At 44.1% G+C, this 20,641-nt stretch overlaps 1 protein-coding gene and 1 long non-coding RNA gene across 4 annotated transcripts in view; one reads left to right on the top strand and one right to left on the bottom strand.

The window, feature by feature from the left end:
- ADAMTSL3 (ADAMTS like 3) overlaps window positions 1-20,641 on the bottom strand; it is a 281,389-nt gene that overhangs the window by 12,736 nt on the left and 248,012 nt on the right. For all 3 annotated transcript variants that reach the window (XM_083475290.1, XM_083475291.1, XM_083475292.1), the window contains 4 exons: window positions 7,532-7,714; window positions 6,426-6,545; window positions 5,938-6,150; window positions 1,230-1,413 (listed from right to left, as the gene is read on the bottom strand). In XM_083475290.1, the coding sequence (XP_083331416.1) occupies window positions 1,230-1,413; window positions 5,938-6,150; window positions 6,426-6,545; window positions 7,532-7,714 (700 nt within the window). The remainder of the gene's footprint in view (window positions 1-1,229; window positions 1,414-5,937; window positions 6,151-6,425; window positions 6,546-7,531; window positions 7,715-20,641) is intronic.
- On the top strand, window positions 9,368-10,502 carry LOC310693424. The gene is made up of 2 exons (XR_014519163.1): window positions 9,368-9,862; window positions 10,199-10,502. It is a non-coding gene; the product is annotated as an uncharacterized lncRNA (long non-coding RNA).

A 20,641-nucleotide genomic window follows, 5' to 3' on the forward strand; every position in this document is an offset into this window, starting at 1 on the left:
CTGAACTGAGCCTGGTTTACAGTTTCTCACAGCTTTGAGACACAGAATATGATTGGCATATTAAAATTCAACTTGGCTGAGGCTCTGCTGGAAACATTCAGCAGGGGGAGGGGCGACCCGACAGGGATTTGTCCCACTTCACCTGCGGTGTTAGTCCAATTTCCTCCTGGCTGCACAATTTGCATGACATATGTATATATCTGCAGACTGAATGCTGGGTCCTGCTGTCAGTCTTCCCCTTTCCTCCCATGCTTCAGTTTATCTGGCTACCCTTTCCTTCTAAAATTGTTGTAAGCAGCACATTTGTTTATCCATTTGTCCTCTACTCTGTTTAAAAACAGCACTACAGATGTTTTTAAACTGCCTGAAAAATTGCTTTGGGCATCGGCAGGCATGGGTGGGTTTCCGACTACACTGGCACTAGCCAGTGCATGCTTTCCAAAAGCAGATCTTCTCCATTAATGGTCCACCGTAATTAAAACCATCTTTTTAAGAGCCCAAATTGGACCTTGTCAACAATGCAGTGAAGTTCCCTTTCCTACCTTTAACGCAGTACACATGCACCCCATATTCTCCTGGTGGCATCTCTAATATTTTGCCGCCACCCCCCAACCCCCCCCCCCATTAGGAATTAATATTAAGGTTCATCCATCATTTTTCTGAAGGTTGCAACTCCCTGTTGATCTTCAGGTGCTTGACAAAGACCACTCTATTCCAGCAGACATTTTAAGGAAATGTTGATTAAGAAGTATCTATCTATCTACCTAATAAATGACATTCAGACACTAACATTGTAATTTGATAGTAAACAAAAAAAAGTTGAAACACAAATAAATGACCTTTGTTTTAAAAGTAGATAAAATACTGGAAGAAACAAGAAATGGGAAGTGCATACCCTTTTGTGTAAAAAGGAAAATGAATTAATCTGAGACATTTGGCTTGGAAGATTGGGAAAACATTGCCTAACAGAAAGCAGATCAATTGGATGTCATTCTAGAATGAATATTTTGAATAAATTCCTTTAGACAGACAGAAAATCGGAAGTCCTTTCTATTTTTCCTCTTTTTATTTTTCCTGTTCTGTTCTTTTTTTTTTGTTTTCCTTTGGTGTTTTCTCTTTCTCTCCCTGTTTTTGTTTTTATTTAGATTAATTTCTGTCATTCATTGTATTATGAAAAAGCTTTAATAAGATCATCATCATCATTATTATTTTTTAAAGGAAGTGTATACCTGGCAGGACAATCGTGGGTGTTGCAGGACTGGTAATTTGCAGTCGGCTTCTGACTCTCGTCACACAATGTCAGGTTCACTTCTTGCTCCTTCGTACCCACACACAGCAGCTTTCGGAACTGGGTTCCTGAGTTCCCACAAGTAGCAGAGCAAATATTCCAGTCACCAAGCTGCCATCTATACTCTATTAAAAGCAGGAGAGAAAGCAACAGGTAAGCAAGAGTATAAGTTACAGGTTGCGCCTCAAATATAACGTCAGCTTTGTTGGGTATGAGAAACCTTGCATGCCTCCAGTCAGCAGAGGACAGGGTTGAAATTAATAGATAGGGAAAACAAACTTTGTAGTTTCCTGCCCAACTCTCTCTCCTTGTACCCCCTCTTATGAAATAGCCATGAAATTAGCTTCCACCATGTAGGCTTAGAATGTGAAACCATCCTTGTAAATATGAAGAAACTGTAAGCAAAGACTTTACTACTGGAAACTCTGTGTGTTTTATTTACCCTTTTAAGTGATGCTGCTGATGTGAGAATGAGAAGGGATGGGTGGTGGGACTGGATAGGTTCAGCTTCCAAGTTTTAACTCTGCTATAAACTAGCAACCAATCATTTTTTTAAAAACCTAGAACGCTTTGGGATAAGAGGATCTGCCTTATACTGAGTCAGGGTGTTATGTACTGAGCTGAATCCTAGAACAATAGGATCTAGAATGCAGCAGTCTGACTGGTCCGCAGAAGCCACCCAATCCAGCTCCAGGTGGAAGTGGATCAGTGACCTGATTGGCCTGCAGGAGCAGCAAATCAGGTGCCTGGATGAAGTGACTCAGCAACCTGATTGGCCTGCAGGAACAGCCAATCAGGTTTCTGGAGGAGGTGAATCCGCAACCTAATTGGCCTACAGGAGCAGCCCGGAATTAGCCAATCATGCGGGGCCCATTGTGTAAATAATGTATATATAGCTAGATGTTTTGGGGAAAGTTTCATTCATTGCTACTATGAGCTGAATAAAGAGCATGAAATTCACACTCGACTCCGAGTATATTTCACAGGACAACAGTCTCCCAAGGCCAAATCCATCTTCTCTATGAACAGCTGTTTTCAGATGCAAGTCCTCCAAGGTCTTTTCTACCCTTGACAGATGAGGTCCTCCTTGGTAGACATGCCAAGAACTGAACTCATAATCTTTCCATTCAAATATGGCATTTAACCTACTACTAAAGCAGTGCCCCTGAAGACAGCCACAAAGTGGGCAGGAACTTTCACTGAACAGGAAGCTTCAGAGAACATTAGTGTGATCTAATGGCCAAACTAGATCCATAAATAGGACGTCTTGAATTTTGAAAAAGACTGATCTGCAGCCATGCAGAAAGCAGAGACTGGATCAGGACTTTGGTTCTAACGCAGGGCAGGTTAGTCCTTCACAACTGCTATTTTTATGGTTAAAATCTCACCCCACCGCCTGAAGTGTTTAGTTATTCTGTAGGGAGAAACACACAGGAACCATAAGAATGTGTATGCGTTTGGCCCTGCCCAGTACCATCCAGTGTGGCAGCCAGTGTCAGAGCTGTCTTCCTGATACTGGAACCACTGCAGTAGACGGAACAGGGATGAGTCAGGGCAACAGCAAAGTCAAGGCAAGAGCAACAGTTTGACTCACTGCTGCCCTGCCTTGCCCAAGGTAAGGAGACCATGTTGGATGTGGATCCTGAAAGACCTGCTCCCTGCCTTGCAGGCCTTTCCCCACCTGGTCTGGGAGGACAGGGCTCTGATTGACTCCAGCTACAAAAGCAGAGGCTGCTGAAGAGGCCAGAGACAATCTTGGCTGTTTCTTAGTGCAGATTCACGTCACTAAGCCTGAGCTTCCACAGCCGCTGCCCGTCATGAGCCACCACTGGCAGGATTGGCAGCAACGGCAGCAGATATGCCCATAACTTTATTCTCTTGCTAATTATGCTGTTTGAAATGTGCATTTTGTATCTGACTTCCTTTGGCAATGCTTTCTTTTGAAACATTTAAGATAAAAATGATTTTGTTAACTTTGCTGCGCGCTAAATGTGCATTCCGTAGCTGACCTCCTTTGTCGTGTTTTATTTTGAAATCTTCAAGCTAATGTTTTAGTTTTCCGTTAAATATGGTGTTTCGAATGTATTCTCTGTGTACCTGACTTTCTTCAGTAATGTTTTCTTCTGGATTGTTTTGTTCAGTGTTTATGGGCCAAATCTAATCCTCTGAATGGTGCCATGTGTGTTAGTTTCTGTTTGTGCCACTGTGCAGAGTCACAAGACTCTGTTTTGCATTCCAGAGATTCCAGGCTATTGGAAGTCTCATGGAAGAGCGGAGACGGATGTGATGTTACTGGTTTCCTGTTCCTTTGTTGTTCAGTTGCTCTCTGCTTTCACAGAGAGAGCATGTGTTTCTTTTCTGTCTGTGTAGTTAGAAATAAAACTCTTTAGCAATGTAGCTCATAAACTTCTCGTCCTTCTCTGCGTGCTGGATACTCTGCGTAATGAGGGAACGTGCCTGGAGTCTCATCAAAGGCTCAGGTCGTTAATCATGTCGGAGGACTCGACCGGAGGAATCGCTCGGTTGAACCCAAGTCCGACAATGTGGAGCCCCTCGATCGTTCCACACAGCCAAAACGTGGGTCTAGACAAGCAACATTTGTGGCAATGGGACCCTGTAGCATGTTAGGGTGGGGGAATGCATGGGGTGTTGCTCAGCCACCATTTTGCTGTTCTGGACAGCTAAGGATGTAAACAGCTGTTCTTTTCCATTCTGTGTCCATCGCTTGCTGCAGTTTGCCTTCTGCCGAAAGCTACGCGAATTGCAGTGCATTTTTTTTCTGGGGGTACGCATACCCCTTAACATTTTGTGTATCTAACTTAGGCCTCATTGAGGGGCAGTATTTCAATATGAGTAGGAAAATGAGATTACCCCTAAACATTTTTAATGGGGGGAAAAAGCACTGGTTATTTGTCTCTCTGTCTGCTGTGGCAAGATTTCTTAAACTTATGCAATTTACATAATTAATTGCCACTGCTATTATGTTATTTTATTTCATTCATTCCAGTGCAAAGGAAACACAAAGCAAATGGAGGGAGCACAATCAATTATATATCATTTATATATATCAATTATATATCATTTGCAGGCTGCAAGCAATGAAGAAAAGCGATTCCCATTCCAGAAGGGGGGCGAAAAAGCAAACATGGGCAATTTCTGCTCCCATTTCTTATTTCATCGGAATTCTCTGACACCCTTATGTAGCACATCGTCATATCACCATAACCAGCTAGCATCATTACATTACTTTTTTATATATATAAAAAAGAATCTGGATTAGTTTAATAACTGTCTACTTAAACAAAAACATTGCTCCCCTATTAATTCTGTGCATTAGGGAGTGACAGTCTCCAGCAAAAAGCCTCTTTAAAAAAACTGGGTTACATTTCAAAATGATCCCACCCTGCCCCCTTTCAGACATAATTTAGAAGATGAAGTACGATGCAATGTTGACAGATTTCTATGCAAGCACAGAAGTCGCAAGGTTGCCTTTTCTTTTTCCTTTTTTGGTGAGGGGGGTGGGGAGCTGGTCCCATAACATCCAAGAATAATTGATCGCTCCCAGCTGTGTCCACAGTCTCATTCCCGCAGCACATAATGAATTCTTTAACTTATTGGGTTTTCAGTGATTCCTTATTACTTCTGGCTTTCTTAAAATAATACAAAAGAACCCTTTTCAAAGCAGAAATGCTTAAAATTTACTGAGTGCAAGTGTGACTGAAATATTGTATTATATTTATTCTGCCATGAAGATACAGCATAGGGGTTCTCTCCAAACACCCACCGTGCTGCAAAAACCACCCTGTAGCAATATTTCAGACACGTAAGATGCTCAAATAATGAATCTCCATGACACAATGCATTCTCTCAAGACAGCCAAAGCCCAAGATTGGGAAAGAATGGGTTTTTCAGATAGTATCAGCCGCAGTCGTCTCATAAAAGAATTCAAGGACTGTACTACACATTACTATTGTTTATGCAGACATTTTGGACTACAAATCCCATCAGTCTTAGCCAGCATGGCCACTGGTCAGGCATGATTGGAGTTGTAGTCCAGGAACATCTGGAGAGCGCAAAGTTGAAGAAGGGTGGTTTGCCTTCATATACAATCCAGTTTAATGACAGGGGAGGAGACACTCCTAGACTAACAAGATCATGCCATAGAGGCTGGTCGTAATGAAGCAATTAGGAGAGAAAGAGACAGAGTGAAGCCAGTCTCAAAGGCAGCCCCGTCTTCTGTTTTGCCCTAACCAGGGACAGCCATTGTGGTGCCCTCCAGATGTTGCTGGACTACAGTTCCCATCATTCCTGACCATTGGTCATGGCAGTTGGGGCTAGAGGGATTTGGAGTCCAACATCTGGAGTGCATCAGGTTAGCTACCTCTACCCTAAGCTATAACACTAGGGAAGTCTCAAAATGCTTACAGCAGATTCGGGTTACAGACGCTTCAGGTTACAGATTCCGCTAATCCAGAAATAGCTAAAGTGGTGCTTTAGGTTAAGACCAGTTTCAGGTTAAGAACGGACCTCCAGAACAAATTAAGTTCTTAACCCGAGGTACCACTGTAATTTGGTACAAACAATCAACAATGCTTAAAGAAGGAAATATAATGAAACTTAATAATTGGGCCATGGAATCTTCAACAAACCTTCCTTCTTGACATTTACCCAGACAGACAATGGCTTGGAACTTGATGATGTCCAACATCTGTATTGTCCACCAAGCTGCTCAGAGATAACGTTCACCTCTAGGATACGTCCCCCAACCAGGCTCCTATGATCAAAGCCTTTCATTTCTTCAATTGGTTGATTTTTGAAGAACCAGCGAATTGTGTTCTTTCTACTGGGATGCACAGGACAACCTAGAAAGCAAGGACATTGTTAGCCTATTTTCCTATGAGATTTGGATTTCTTTAAGAAACAGTCTATGAAGTTACATTTCCCAGTTATTCACATGTGCACCAGTTGGGAGGCTAAGTTTCCCACTCAACCAATCACTTTGTTTTAGACCACATGCTCATATTCTTCCTTGTCATCCAACCCTCTGCTCCAAAGCGTCGACTCATGACAAGCTGGCCCTGTTGCCCCGAATTGACACCTGGCTTCCAACACCAACAAACATATTTGGGAGTCATACCTATCCGCAACAGCTCCCCAGGTACCACGCTAATGTTGGTACCAATCCCAGATGCCATGAGGACACGCTTTCTCCTACTGTTGCCGTATGATCCATTGTTAGGCTTCTGAGATCTTCGTTCTGAGAGGAAAGAGGGGTGGGGAGAAAGTATTACTTCCTAGTGCATCTCAGGAATAAGTGTTGCGGATGGTTTCGTAAAGCACACTAAGTGTTTTCTTAGGAATGGTGCAGTGAATTGGATCTGCCTGTTGAGATTTCAGGGTAGAGTGCATAATAATAATAATAATAATAATAATAATAATAATAATAATAATAAATTATTTATACCCCACCCATCTGGCTGAGTTTCCCCAGCCACTCTGAGCGGCTTCCAATCAAGTGTTAAAAACAATGCAGCATTAAATATTAAAAACTTCCCTAAACAGGGCTGCCTTCAGATGTCTTTTAAAAAGATAGCTGCTTATTTCCTTCACATCTGAAGGGAGGGCGTACCACAGGGCAGGCGCCACTACCGAGAAAGCCCTCTGTCTGGTTCCCTGTAACCTCACTACTCACAATGAGGAAACCGCCAGAAGGCCCTCAGAGCTGGACCTCAGTATCCAGGCTGAATGATGGGGGTGGAGACGTTCCTTCAGGGATACTGGGCCGAGGCCGTTTAGGGCTTTAAAGGTCAGTACCAACACTTTGAACTGTGCTCGGAAACATACTGGGAGCCAGTGTAGGTCTTTCAAGACCGGTGTTATATGGTCTCGACGGCCGCTCCCAGTCACCAGTCTAGCTGCCGCATTCTGGATTAATTGCAGTTTCCGGGTCACCTTCAAAGGTAGCCCCTTTGAAGGTAGCATAAGAACATAAGAGGTGCTCTGCTGGATCAGGCCAGTGTCTCATCTAGCCCCACCCAGCCCAGCCCTGTCTTCTTCATTTTCCTCAGTAAAAGGTAATTGGGATTTCTCTTTCTCTCTCCGGGTTTCATCTGCATTATTTAAGTGACTTTGCTAACACGGACAGCACAAGCACAGAGAAGAAAGCAGAAGTGTGGTTCAGGCAGAGAGTCACTGGCAGCTGATGGCACTTCTTGGTACCACTGGGCCTGATTTTGTACTTACCAGCCAATCGAAGAACAGTTGTGGCCATGGCTTGTCCAAGAGCATTGGAGGCTGTGCAAGTGTACACTCCAGCATCTTCATGTGAAACATTCCTAAGGATTAAGGACCCATTTGCAACTGAGAACACTTGAGTTCTTGGGAAGCCTTCGTTCTTAAACCAAGTAACCTCAGGTTGGGGAAGACCTGGGGGGGGAATAATAGCAAAGCAAAACTTATTAACCTTTTATTGCTCTAGTTTTGTTAAAAAGTGCAAAAAATACTATGAAATTGGGGAAAACATAGTCAGCCCTTAACAATTAAAGACTGTGAACCCAGATGAATAATTTTTGATTATTTATTTACTATGCTGTTTCACTAGTAATTGCAATTTGACTACTACCAAAGCCTTTCTAAAATTAAGGAATGAAGTGGGACATAGATTATAATTTCAAACACAAGCTGGCACTCATTGGTCCGGTTTGCATGGAACAGTAAGCCATACACCATGGCTGTATATGCACCACACATTTAAAGCACGTGACTTCGCCCCAAAGAATCCTGGGAACTCTGGTTTACCCTTCACATGATCTGTTGGGAGGAAATCATGAGCGCTGGTTCTTCTTTAATGTTAAGCTAGCACACTGGTCCCTTGGCCCCCAATATGACACTGGGAGGGGACCAGGTAAGGCCATGGCTTTCCGTTACAGTGGTACCTCAGGTTACAGGTAACAGGTAACAGACTCCGCTAACCCAGAAATAGTACATCGGGTTAAGAACTTTGCTTCAGGAGAACAGAAATCATGCGGAGGCCCCATTAGCTAAAGTGGTACCTCAGGTTAAGAAGAGTTTCATGTTAAGAACAGACCTTCAGAACGAATTAAGTTCTTAACCTGAGGTACCACTGTACATGTGAAGTTGTCCTGCTCTTATGAGGAAAGAGCATCTTTAACACACACACACATTTACCTTTCCATTACAGATCAGAACCAAACTGTTCTAAACAATTCTGTTAAGCGTCTTCCACAAAGAGGCCCAGGGATTCAGATGTGCCCCCATGCCCATTTTGCAAGTAGCATGCAAGGACATTGTATGCAGCACACGCACTCACAAATAAATGTTTTACAACTTCCTATAACCCCCAAGTGACAGGAAGCTCGGCGCAACTTTTTGCAGCTCAATTTCTTTGTGAGAAGGAGAAAGAATGTGTAACATTTTAATATCGATTGTTCTTACATACACTGCTTGAGCACAGGGGAGCAGTCAAGACCAGCCACAGACAGTACTTTCCCCTTTATAGTGGCATCCGTTTTGCAGGGCCAGCCATAAAACAGAGAATTGTGATTTCTTCACTGGTTGTATTCAAGATGTTGGTTTCTTTCCTGCCATTTGGGAGAGAGATGCAGCTGGCTCAGGCCAGTGGAGTTTGTAAAGGTAAAGGGACCCCTGACCATTAGGGCCAGTCGTGACCGACTCTGGGGTTGCACCGCTCATCTTGCTTTATTGGCTGAGGGAGCTGGCATACAGCTTCAGGGTCATGTGGCCAGCATGACTAAGCCGCTTCTGGCGAACCAGAGCAGTGCATGGAAACGCCGTTTACCTTCCCATGGGAGCGGTACCTATTTATCTACTTGCACTTTGACGTGCTTTCGAACTGCTAAGATGGCAGGAGCAGGGACCGAGCAACGGGAGCTCACCCCGTGGCGGGGATTCGAACCGCTGACCTTCTGATCGGCAAGTCCTAGGCTCTGTGGTTTAACCCACAGCACCACCCGCGTCCCTAGTGGAGTTTGTAGGGGGCAACAATAGCACATTTCTGGCCATTCTTTTTGAGCCCCTAGGCAGCCCCCACTGTATGGGTGCCCTGTCCAGAGCCCCCAAAACTGCCCTTGGGTGTGGTGGTGAAGGATGGCTTGACAGCCAGATTCAACCACCAGCCCAGTTGGCTTCCATACATGGAATCAAGAGGTGTCCCCTCATCCTTTGTCTTGGGCTGCAAATGTCTTGGACTGGTCCTGATATCCAGTAAGATCAAAGAGTGGTCACCACTAGCTGACAATGCTCCTTCAAGCACCATCTAGCCACCTGCGCCTTTAAAGAAACATCTATTAGATAGTTACCTAAAGGAAAATCTAGCGACGTCATCATCAGACAACATAGAACAGCAGCATTCTGATTCCATTGTCCAGCAGACCATGTATCCAGCGGCAGTTGGTGGGGTTGCATGGGTGGGGACCGCCTTGCTCTCCTGCTTCCCCAGTGCTGCTTAGCAAGAGGGGGAGACATGTGGGAACTTGGAGCGGGGACCATTCTGATGCTCCCACCACTGTGTCTGTACTGCCCCTTCCCTTCTTGGTAAGCGACAGCGTCTTGTGGCATTCAGAAGACGGGAGAGCAAAACCAGCCAACACTGCATATATCCACTGGCTAAGGAACAGGAATATTTTGTAGAGGTACATAGGAAACTGCCTGAGGCTGAGTCAGTATACTTCTTCATCTAGATCAGCTGCTCTGAGCTATAGAATCTCTTAGGCCGAGGAATTTTGCATTCCCTGCTGCCATGGTCCCTTTTAACTGTGGCTGAACCTGGGACCCCCTAGCTGCAAACATGCGCTCTAGCAACCCTGAGCTCTGTTCCCGCTCCATGAAACCTAATTATTAAGGCAGGCTTGAACACTCTTTTTTTTACAGGTCATTTTGCAAAATTGCTTTTGGGGCAATTTCTCCATGATCCTTGAGAGAGGAAGTTTAGCATCTAAGTCAGAAGCTTAGCACTTTTCTGTCCACACCTCAGGTTTGCTTCTCAGTATAATGTAAACCAGACTTCTTCTTCTTATTTTGGAGCTTGCTATTTTTATGGAAAATAAAAGTGTCTATCAAAAAAAGCCATCAGAGAAGCGATCAACTCTAACAGGGTTGCCAAACAAGTTAACTTAAGCAATTACTGTCTTCAACTCTAAAATCTGTTTTCTATGTTTCTGTGGGTTGTTTTTTTTTCTTTTAAAGAAAAAGAAGTCAACGAATTATTTAAAAGGACAAGTGATTTAAATGGCAGGTAGTATAAATGTTGCTGAGAAAGAAGCTTAGCCCTATTCGGAGAAGACCTCTTGAAATTAAGAAGAGATTTTGTTTCAGGCCTGAGCCCCTTTTGCGGTTGCAGCCCAAATACTTTCGGCCAGCGTTTTGGCACCCTCTCATAACTTTCTCAGTCAAGAGTTAAAATTCCTTATACATGCTGCGTTTTCCAAAGTTGCTCAGGAAGCGCTGCTCACACTACACAAAGGCTAAGGAAGCAACACACACAAAGCCACAGCTAAGTGCCTTAGACAAAAATAAGACAAGAATCAACAGCACAATAAACGCTGCAATCCTGTTACAGATTTTATACCTTTATGTCCAGTGACTTTGGGTACATACACACCACACGTTTAAAGCATGTGACCTCCCTCAAAGAAACCTGTAGTTTAAGGGTGATGGGAATTACAGCTCTGTGATGGGTAAACTACAGCTCCCAAGATCCTTTGGGGGGAGAAGAAGCAGTATGTACTCAGCAGCTGGTCAGCATAACAGTCTTGGACCCCAATCCTGAAAATACATTTACTTGATCCCTTCCCGGGTGCAGTTCAAAGGACTGGCGTTGACCTTTAAGGCTCTTCAACTTTCTCTGTATGAGCCTTCTAGTGCCATAAGAACATCTTCAAAGGGCCTCCTTTGGCTTTGGGGTGAGAAGAAGGGATGCTTGAAGGATCTGAAATTTGGGGGATCTAGCAACAGCTGACCTGCTGTGCACCTCCTGGACTAGAAGTTAGTTATCCACCTGCTTTCACACTTCACAAATGTTTTGACACAATTCTTAGCTGGCTAGTTCAAGTTCCCATCTAGTTCAAGGAAGATGGGAGCAGCAACAAGAGCCTTGAAGTCGCCAATCCACAGAAGGCACCTAGAAAGCAGAGTGGACACAGATTGCCTGCACGCTGCTTTTTTGCACTAAGGTGAGATTATTGTATTTCTATTTAAATTACAGTAGTTATTTCTAAATCTGCACTTATACATATAAATCAACATGCAATTTTAATGCAAATTTGTGTCCTTCTTTTGGTCCTCTTGCCTGGTCCTCCTTTTTTTTTGCGGGGGGCGACAAGTTGCTGCTACCCTATTTGTTAACATTATTTGATAATTAGGGTGCACATTTTCAAGCACGTACAACTCTTAGGGCTGTACCCAATATTCTCTGTGCCCTGGAGCGAAGGCTCTTATGCTAGCTGATAGGTGAATTTTATTGCTGTGCAGCAGAGGAATGAAGCAGCTGCACTAGTGTGAATGGGTTGCACAACAGATTGCACAGTCTATCATGCAACAAAGTTGCCTGAAACCTGCTTATGCATTCTCACGCACAACAACGTTCCACTGGCACAAAACATTTCGCCAGTGGAAGTGTACCACTAAGAAGCTTAGCACTACATTGGATAAAACCTCCATGGTATATCTGAATAGTCCTGCTTCTTCTCCAATGTCTGTTTCTACCTTGATTCTAGGATTACCCCTGAAAAACTTGAAATTAAATTTCGAATCAAAATTTCCCATTGTAAATGCAGCCAGTATTCAGCCATCTTTTCTTCCATACTGCCCCAGATCAAATTTGCTAGACATGTCTCTACCTTAACCCCTCCACTCTCCCATCTGATGATTTGCTTTTCAGAGTGCCTGTTCCACAGAAGTGCAATTTAGCTTTGAAACCACAAGGCTCGTTTACTGCTAACTATGTGAGATATTGTTTGCATTTACTGCTGCCTACTGAACTAGACCATCAGCCGACTGGGTTTTGTTCATTTCTCCTGTGAGGTTTCCTACAGTAATGATGAAAGCAAATGAATCTGCTGCACAGCAGAGAGTTGCCAAGTGGGGGAGAAATCAAGAAAGGCTCTTTTTTCCATGAAATAATAACTGGGGTGAGAGCAGACCAGAAGTGTGCAAGATGCTGGAAGTATAAGTAGGGGTGGGAAACCCTGTGAGTTTTGATTTCTCTCCGATTCTAATTTTTCCAGTCTTATTGTCAGTTCTCTTTCACACCAGTTTGGAATGATGATGATAATAATAGCTGATTAAAAATTCATCATAATTTTAGTCCAAATTTCTCCTTACAAGTTTGTATGCAATTTTGTCAAAGAAGAAGAGGAGTATGGGATTTGATATCCTGCTTTATCACTACCCTAAGGAGTCTCAAAGCGGCTAACAATCTCCTTCCCCCCCCCACAACAATAGATAATCTTTTTGCAAAACAATTCCACACCCCCCAATCTAATGCATTTTTGTATGTTAATTACACCAGCATATGCATTTCTATGCACGCTTTACCCCAGTATATGGCTTTTCCTTGTGTGGTTGGCAACTGCACACTCAGTACTGAGATTTAATGGTTTTCCTTACCCCCACAATCTTGACAGCAGGGTTCATAATAGATAAAACCCTGACCCTGGACAGAGAAGAGTGGGGGCAACCAGCCAAGTGCCCTACTTTGAAGCAAATTTAATTTGTATTGTTAATGCAGATATCATTTGCTAATAAATATCAAAGTGCGCAACGACATTTCTCAGTTCTAAACATTCCTACTTGAAGTTTCCTTTGTTTTCATAACATGTCGACTGATGGACTGCAATCCTGCACAGGTCTACTCAGACGTAAGTCCCATTGATTTCATCAGGACTTGCTAACTCGTAAGTGTGTGCAGAACTGGAGTCTCACAGCTCTACCTAGAAAAAAGATTTTCTACCTTAAAAATGCAAAAAGGAAAAAAACAAACATAGAGGCTGCATGTAGACAGAAACCTGCTTTTATTTCCTCCAGAAATGCGCATTGCAGGGAGCCTATAAAAGGAATGGTGTTTGAAAACAAATTTCCTCCAAGCGTAAAAGCACAGTAAAATATTACACACTGAACATTTTAAGGCTTACTAATTATTCTTAAAGCTTTGACTTCACTACCCCCTGAAAAAAAACAGCTGTAGATGTTTGTAGGGTTTTAGAAAACGTTTTATACTTTCCCCATCCAGGAGCAACTTCAAGCCAAGTCAGAAGCAGTGGTATCAACAGAGAGAATATTATTTTGTAAAAGCCTACATTTGGTCCTTAATTGCACTTATTTTTTGGAAGCCTGACCTGATATTCTTCTCATGGAAATATCTTGCTCATACTAAACAGAAGAAGGTAGTATATACAGAAGGTCCCGAAAGTAAACAAGTTCGTTTCTGTGGGAAGGAATCTTTGTGGATTATGGTCTAAAATCAGGAGAAGCAGAAGTGAAATCTGGGAAACCTTCATGAAGTGTCTGAGAACTCTAAAGACGTTTAGAGGAGTTATGTGCACAATTGAATATTAATGTATTTCCCCCTTTTTTGACCAGTAGGTGGCATGCCATACATTATAATATAATATATTATAATGCATTATAATATGATATAATTCCAATTTTCCACATTAAGAACGTAAGAAATGGCTGTTGGATCAGGCCAATGTAGGGTTGCAATATGTCCTTTTTTTAAAATAAAAAAAAGCTCAAAAAAAATTTGCATTGAGATTTCAAAAAGAAAGAAAGAAAGAAAGAAAGAAAGAAAGAAAGAAAGAAAGAAAGCTCAACAGGGTAAAACTAATAAAAGCTCATCATGTTACCTCCTACTTGCATTTTCTCTAAACTAAAAAGTTCCAAATGTTTATGTTTTGTGTATGTTGTGTAAAAAGTTTATGTTTTGTGTATGTTGTATTGCCTGAGAAGGGTTATGTGGGATGTAAAACACTGGAGCAGTCAATTACAACATTTCTAGAGTGTACATGTTACGACATGGGGAGGGATGTCTGTCCAGCCAGCTGGTAAACTTCCTGGGACAGACTTCCTCCGCATGTGACCAGAGGTGGGTGTGGCCTCACCTGTGCAGGTAATGATAAAAGCACAGGGCAGGACAGCCACCCCTCTCTCTCTGCCATCTTCCTTCGAAGAAGCAACATCTAAAGATGCCCTCTTGGCTCCCAGCCAAGAGAGGAGAATCTAATAAATAGAATCTAAATGTATTTTACCAAATGCTGTAACCTTTCTTCATGGCGGAGTTACTCCACCCCATTTTGACGTCCCTTTTCCAAACCTTTTCCAATTCTACAATATGCTTTTTGAGGTGAAGAAACCAAAACAATTATTTCACTTTAAAGCTTCTCACTCTAGCTTTCTAGTTTCACTCTCTATTTCAGAGTTTAGATCTTCCCACACCTCCGATTCTAACAGCAATTGTAGAAAAAGAAAAGAAAAGAAAACTCATGGATTTTTTAAATCACACACACAGTGAGAGAGAGAGAGAGAGAGAGAGAGAGAGAGAGAGAGAGAGAGAGGAGAGAGAGAGAGAGAGAGACTACAAAGCATTTGGATTCAGTGATAGAACGAGAGATCTCCTAACATTTATTTTGAGTGTCATTGAAGCATGTTTACTGGTTATTTTATCTGTTATGGCCACAGGTCACTTAAAGATTGCTTACTATAATTAGTAGCAAAGCCTTTATTGTAAACAATAAGGGAAATCTTTCATTTCAATGCATTAATAATAATAAAAATTTAAAATCCATTAAGTGGAAAATTTTGGGGCATGAATGGCTTTGTAAGAAATTATTTAGTTGATCATGGGTGAGTTTATGAGATGGAAGGTTGCAGCTGTTTCCCAGACAGTACGGGTACACCTATTTCTTCAAAACAAAGCTTTCATTTGAAATTAGTAATCTTAGCAAATGAACAGCAGGGGGTGCTGTTGTGAAAGTCCGCAGTTCCTCCCATGTCCAGTTCAATAAACGATGTGGGGAGAGATAATTAAACCAAACATCTATAGCTGATGTGTGGCAAGTTCTCCTCATCCCCACTTGGCAGAATGAGCTGTGATCAAAGGTCTGCCTGACTATATGGATGCTCAGAGTGGGGTAGGGGCGAAGGAAGGCATGCAAGTGCTGCCCCCCTCAACAGGAACTGAAGGAGGCATGGCAAGCACCAGGGGGACACTGGTGGGGGGCAGGCATGACCCCCCTCTCCCACACATTGAGTGTGAGCATCTGAACATGACAGAGCACCAAGATGAGAAAACTCACTTGGGACAGTGTATCTGTCCACCTCGGTGCTGTGCTACTAGCCCTTTCCTGTCAATAGTAGAGTAACGCCAGTCGTCATAAATTAAGAATAGGGTTATTGGAAAGGGTGGGAGATGGTGGAAGAAGACGGGAAGCGGGGCTGCATCGGGCACATGCGGAAGAGGCTTCTTCTTCCTAATCAAGCCTCCTAATTTAGCGGGGCCACTCCCTGCCACCCACGCGGGGGCTCCCATCCCGGCCCCCGCTGTCCAGGATTTCGGGAGTCCTCATAAGGGAGCAAGGGATGTGGGTGGCACTGTGGGTTAAACCACAGAGCCTAGGACTTGCCGATCAGAAGGTTGGCGGTTCAAATCCCCGCGACGGGGTGAGCTCCCGTTGCTCGGTCCCAGCTCCTGCCAACCTAGCAGTTTGAAAGCACGTCAAAGTGCAAGTAGATAAATAGGTGCCACTCCCATGGGAAGGTAAATGGCGTTTCCGTGCGCTGCTCTGGTTTGCCAGAAGCGGCTTAGTCATGCTGGCCACTGTACACTGGCTCCCTTGGCCAATAAAGCGAGACGAGTGCCACAACCCCAGAGTCATTCGCGACTGGACCTAACGGTCAGGGGTCCCTTTACCTTTACCTTTATATAAGGGAGCCAGTCCTGGGGGAAGAATTGTGAGGGGAGAGACTTCGTCAGGCAAGGCCTCCTTCCACCTGCCTTGCCCCACCCTCTAGTCTCTGCTTCTCAATTTGTATTGTATTATTTTATGTACTGTGGCTTGCCGTTGTGTTACTGATCATAGTTTAGAAATCATTTATTGGAACGGTTGAGTAGATTTCTGTTTAACTTTTATATGTTATTATTATTTAATACTATTCTAATGATTGGTGAATGTTACTTTTTTGATGTAGGTTGCCTATTTTTAAAGTTTTATTATCACATTTTTCTACTGCATTAGATTGTTATAAGATGTACATTTTTTGTTTCTTCAGCTTGTAAACCGCCTTGAGTATTGTAAGAGAGAAAGACGGTATACAAATAAAAAAATGGAAAAAAGAGAAATGAATCAGGTACTGCTGTGCTTGACAATGGGCAAAAAGCTTGGTTGCTGAAAATAAGGTGTTTTCACAGGACAGTGGTACCTCGGGTTACAGACGCTTCAGGTTACATACGCTTCAGGTTACAGACTCCACTAACCCAGAAATATTACCTCGGGTTAAGTACTTTGCTTCAGGATGAGAACAGAAATCGTGCTCCGGTGGCGCGACACCAGCAGGAGGCCCCATTAGCTAAAGTGGTGCTTCAGGTTAAGAAGAGTTTCAGGTTAAGAACGGACCTCTGGAACGAGTTAAGTACTTAATCTGAGGTACCACTGTATTGGTGAACACGGTTCCATGTAGATGTTACTGTGTTTTGGTGGAATCCAGGGTTTGCCTATACTTTAGACTCCTTTGGCCTGGTGAGAGTGAGAATGTTTTGGCTTTGTATGCATGTCTTTTGCCAACACTTCTCACTCTGCCCCTTTTCTCCCCCCTTCTTGGCCTGCTGCAAGTAGCCAGGAAGTCTTCAGTTAACCATAGCTCCCCATTACTGGAAGCTATGGTTACCAGGTTTGGAACAAACCAGGATCTTAAAACCAGGTTTGAAGTTAGACCAATTTCTGGCTTGTTCCAAACCAAGTAGAGAGCCAGTGTGGTGTAGTGCTTAAGAACGGTAGATTCGTATCTGGGGAACCGGGTTCGCTTCCCCGCTCTTCCACATGCAGCTGCTGGGTGACCTTGGGCCAGTCACACTTCTCTGAAGTCTCTCAGCCCCACTCACCTCACAGAGTGTTTGTTGTGGGGGAGGAAGGGAAAGGAGAATGTTAGCCGCTTTGAGACTCCTTCGGGTAGTGATAAAGCGGGATATCAAATCCAAACCCTTCTATTACAGTGGTACCTCGGGTTACATACGCTTCAGGTTACATACGCTTCAGGTTACAGAATCTGCTAACCCAGAAATAGTACCTCGGGTTAAGAACTTTGCTTCAGAATGAGAATAGAAATCGTGCTCTGGTGGCACGGCAACAGCGGGAGGCCCCATAAGCTAAAGTGGTGCTTCAGGTTAAGAACAGACCTCCGGAATGAATTAAGTACATAACCAGAGGTACCACTGTAACTGCAGTTGGGACTTAATGGTAATTGTGGTTAACTGAAGATTTCTGGAATTAGTCGCCGAATGCTTGGGAAGGTAAGTTGTTGAATGGGCTGGCATAAGGTTTGATTCTACCTTGCTCATTAATTAATTTTTATCTTGTTCATTGATCAGAACACACTCCGTGTTGTCCACAACTCTTGGAAGTTAGCAGTATAAGCAAGCCTTAACAACTAGGTTGTTGTAATGATAATCCTATGTAAACCACTCTGAGCTCCTTGGAGAAAGGGCAGAGCACAATTGTAATAAATAAATGACACAAGTGGTCTCTACAGTAAACACTGTGCACATGCCAAGCAAATGCTTAATTGCTGATGGGAGTGGGGAACCTCTGCCAGTGCAAGAATCACAGCTTGTGTATTAAAAATGAACAGCGCCCAAATCTGTTGGGAAAACAGTCTTTCCAGCAATTCCCCCACCCCTTGTTTGCTTTCAGCAGTAATTCTTCAGTTGCCACAATTTATTTCATACACTGAGGAATCTCCCTTCAAAGTGGCCAAAAGAGGCGTGATTAGAACTGACTTAACAATTATTTTAAAGGCACAAAACATTTAGGAAGCTTGTGAACTGGGAGTGTTGTTAAATTTGGGTATGCAAGCTGTGCTGCTGGACTAGAACTCCCAACAACCCTTTAGCAACATGGCCCATGGTAACAGGACAAAAGCCATGTGGCGTAGCCATTCCTGCTACCATTTCCCCCTGCCCCAGTGTTTCCAAAAATATCCCACATTGGAATAATCTGGGTCTATGGGAATAATCTGGGTGATGCATGAAATTACAGACATTTCTGGTCAAAAGAGAAAGCTGCTTTTCTCTTAATAGATTAATCTGGATCATAGCTGTCAAGCGTCCCTTATTTGGAGGGAAAGTCCCTTATCCCAGCGCTGTGTCCCGCTGCTGTCCCTTATTGATGATGTCCCTTAAATTTCCCGGGTTTCAAAGGAAGCAGCTCCTCTCCCTCCCTCCCTGCCGGCCAGGGAGGAGGGAGGCTCCAACTGTGTTGCTTGGCTGCCCGGCCCACCCCCCTCCAGCCTCCTCTCACCAGCCTCGGCCCCCGGGAGCCCCTCCCCGCTGGGACCGGTGGGAGCCTCGGGCCCTTCCGTCACAATCCTCCTCGCGGCCGCCGAACTGAGCGTCTCTGCCTGGGGCCTCCCCTCTGCCCGTCACCGCCGCTCCCGCTAGGCCGTACTGCAGCTTACTGCAGCTGTGCCGCCAAAGGACCCGAATGAGATGGGCAGCCTGGCACGGTCTATGAATTGATGAGGAGCCTTGAGAGGAGAGCGAGGGCAACCATAGAGAAAGCAGTTCAGAGAGAGGAGGAAGAGGAGGAGGCGGAGGCGAGGGCAGATGTTCCAAGGGCTACAAGGGAAGGACCGCAAGTGCTTCTCCCATAGATCTGTAGTGGTAGACTAGCATAGATGGTCTGATCTGTGGGTTTACTTCAGGCGCTATTTCCCTCCCCCCTTCCTCCCGCCCCACCTGATGGAATTGAGAGCTGCAGATGGAGCACGAGAGAAAAGATACAGAACTGCAGCGGCATCTTCGTAGCTTGGACTTCGTTTTGTGCGAAAAGTGGTTGCTGCTTGTAGTTATTTAATTGCAGTATTTCATCGGCTGGTGTCTTGAGCAGCAACCTCTGGAAACGAAGGGCTAAAAACCGGCGCTGCTCTCCCAAATTATCTGGTCCCTTTTAACTGGTTGACTAAAATCCCTTATTTTGGCTGCTGGTCCCTTATTTTCAAGGCTGCTGGTCCCTTATTTTAAAATCTGTAAGTTGACAGCTATGATCTGGATTTTACTTCCCCAGATGTCAGAACTGAAATTAAACAAAAACTTTGTAAATAAAAAAAGAAAGGGAAGCAGAGGGAGGGGCAGTGCCAGTCAGTTTTCATATAATGAAGCCCTCAAATAGCATACTCAGCTATTAAAAACATTCTCAAGCAGAAAGCCCTTTGTGCCAAAGGCAAAATGATACTAAGAAGGCTAAGACTGAGAACACTAACAATATTTTAACACTGACTGTGTGACTTAAGGCAGTTGAATGTGAGGTGCTCGTTGCTCCTGTACAAATGGTTGCCAAACTAGAGCTGGAAAACATGACTTCACCACAGCAATACCCTTGGTACGGACGGGGAACAACCGAGCTGCAGGTCCCAATATCCGTCGGTCTGGCGCCACTATTTTTAAAAGCTATTTCTAGAACTATTTGCATCCATATATTTCTATCGTTATTTTTGGTCTTCTAGATGTAGACTTTCTCTCCCTCCCCTCTCCCCCTTTTTTCTGGTAGCAGTGCAAGGAAAAATGTGTGTGTGTGCGTGTCCCACCAAAGAAATGGAAATGGCACCGCCGATTCGTTTTAACAATTTGTTTTCAATCGTTCGGAGCTCTAATCCTTTCCAAGCATACGAGTAAGAAATGGGTTTTGTCAGGGAACTGACATCAGAGGCACGGGAGAAGGAGAGGGTCTCTGATTCTGCAGGAGAAGGTCCCAGCGCTAGGGGGAGACTCAGCTGGGAAGAAGGGGAAGAGAATGAGTGTAACACCAGGGATCCAGGAGAGCAACGGGACAGGGAGGTGCAGGGGCTCCAGGACTCTTCGTTGGAAGTTAGTGAGGAGAGCCCAAGCACCCCGCTGCCCACGCCCACCCTGCGCAGGAGACTCCCATGCAGTGAGAGGCGGAGACGATTGGGCGTCAAACAACTCTTATGTTGGCAACGCTTTAAGAAACGCCCACAGACAGATTCTACGAGTGACTAAGGGCAGCCACGCTGAGATGGGCTGTGCAGTCCGGAGGGTTTAACCAGGCAATCTAATGCTCAAACGGAGCAGGATTACGCACAAGT

The sequence above is a fragment of the Podarcis liolepis genome, assembly GCF_965112155.1.
Source record: "Podarcis liolepis genome assembly, chromosome: 14".
NCBI lineage: Eukaryota > Metazoa > Chordata > Lepidosauria > Squamata > Lacertidae > Podarcis > Podarcis liolepis.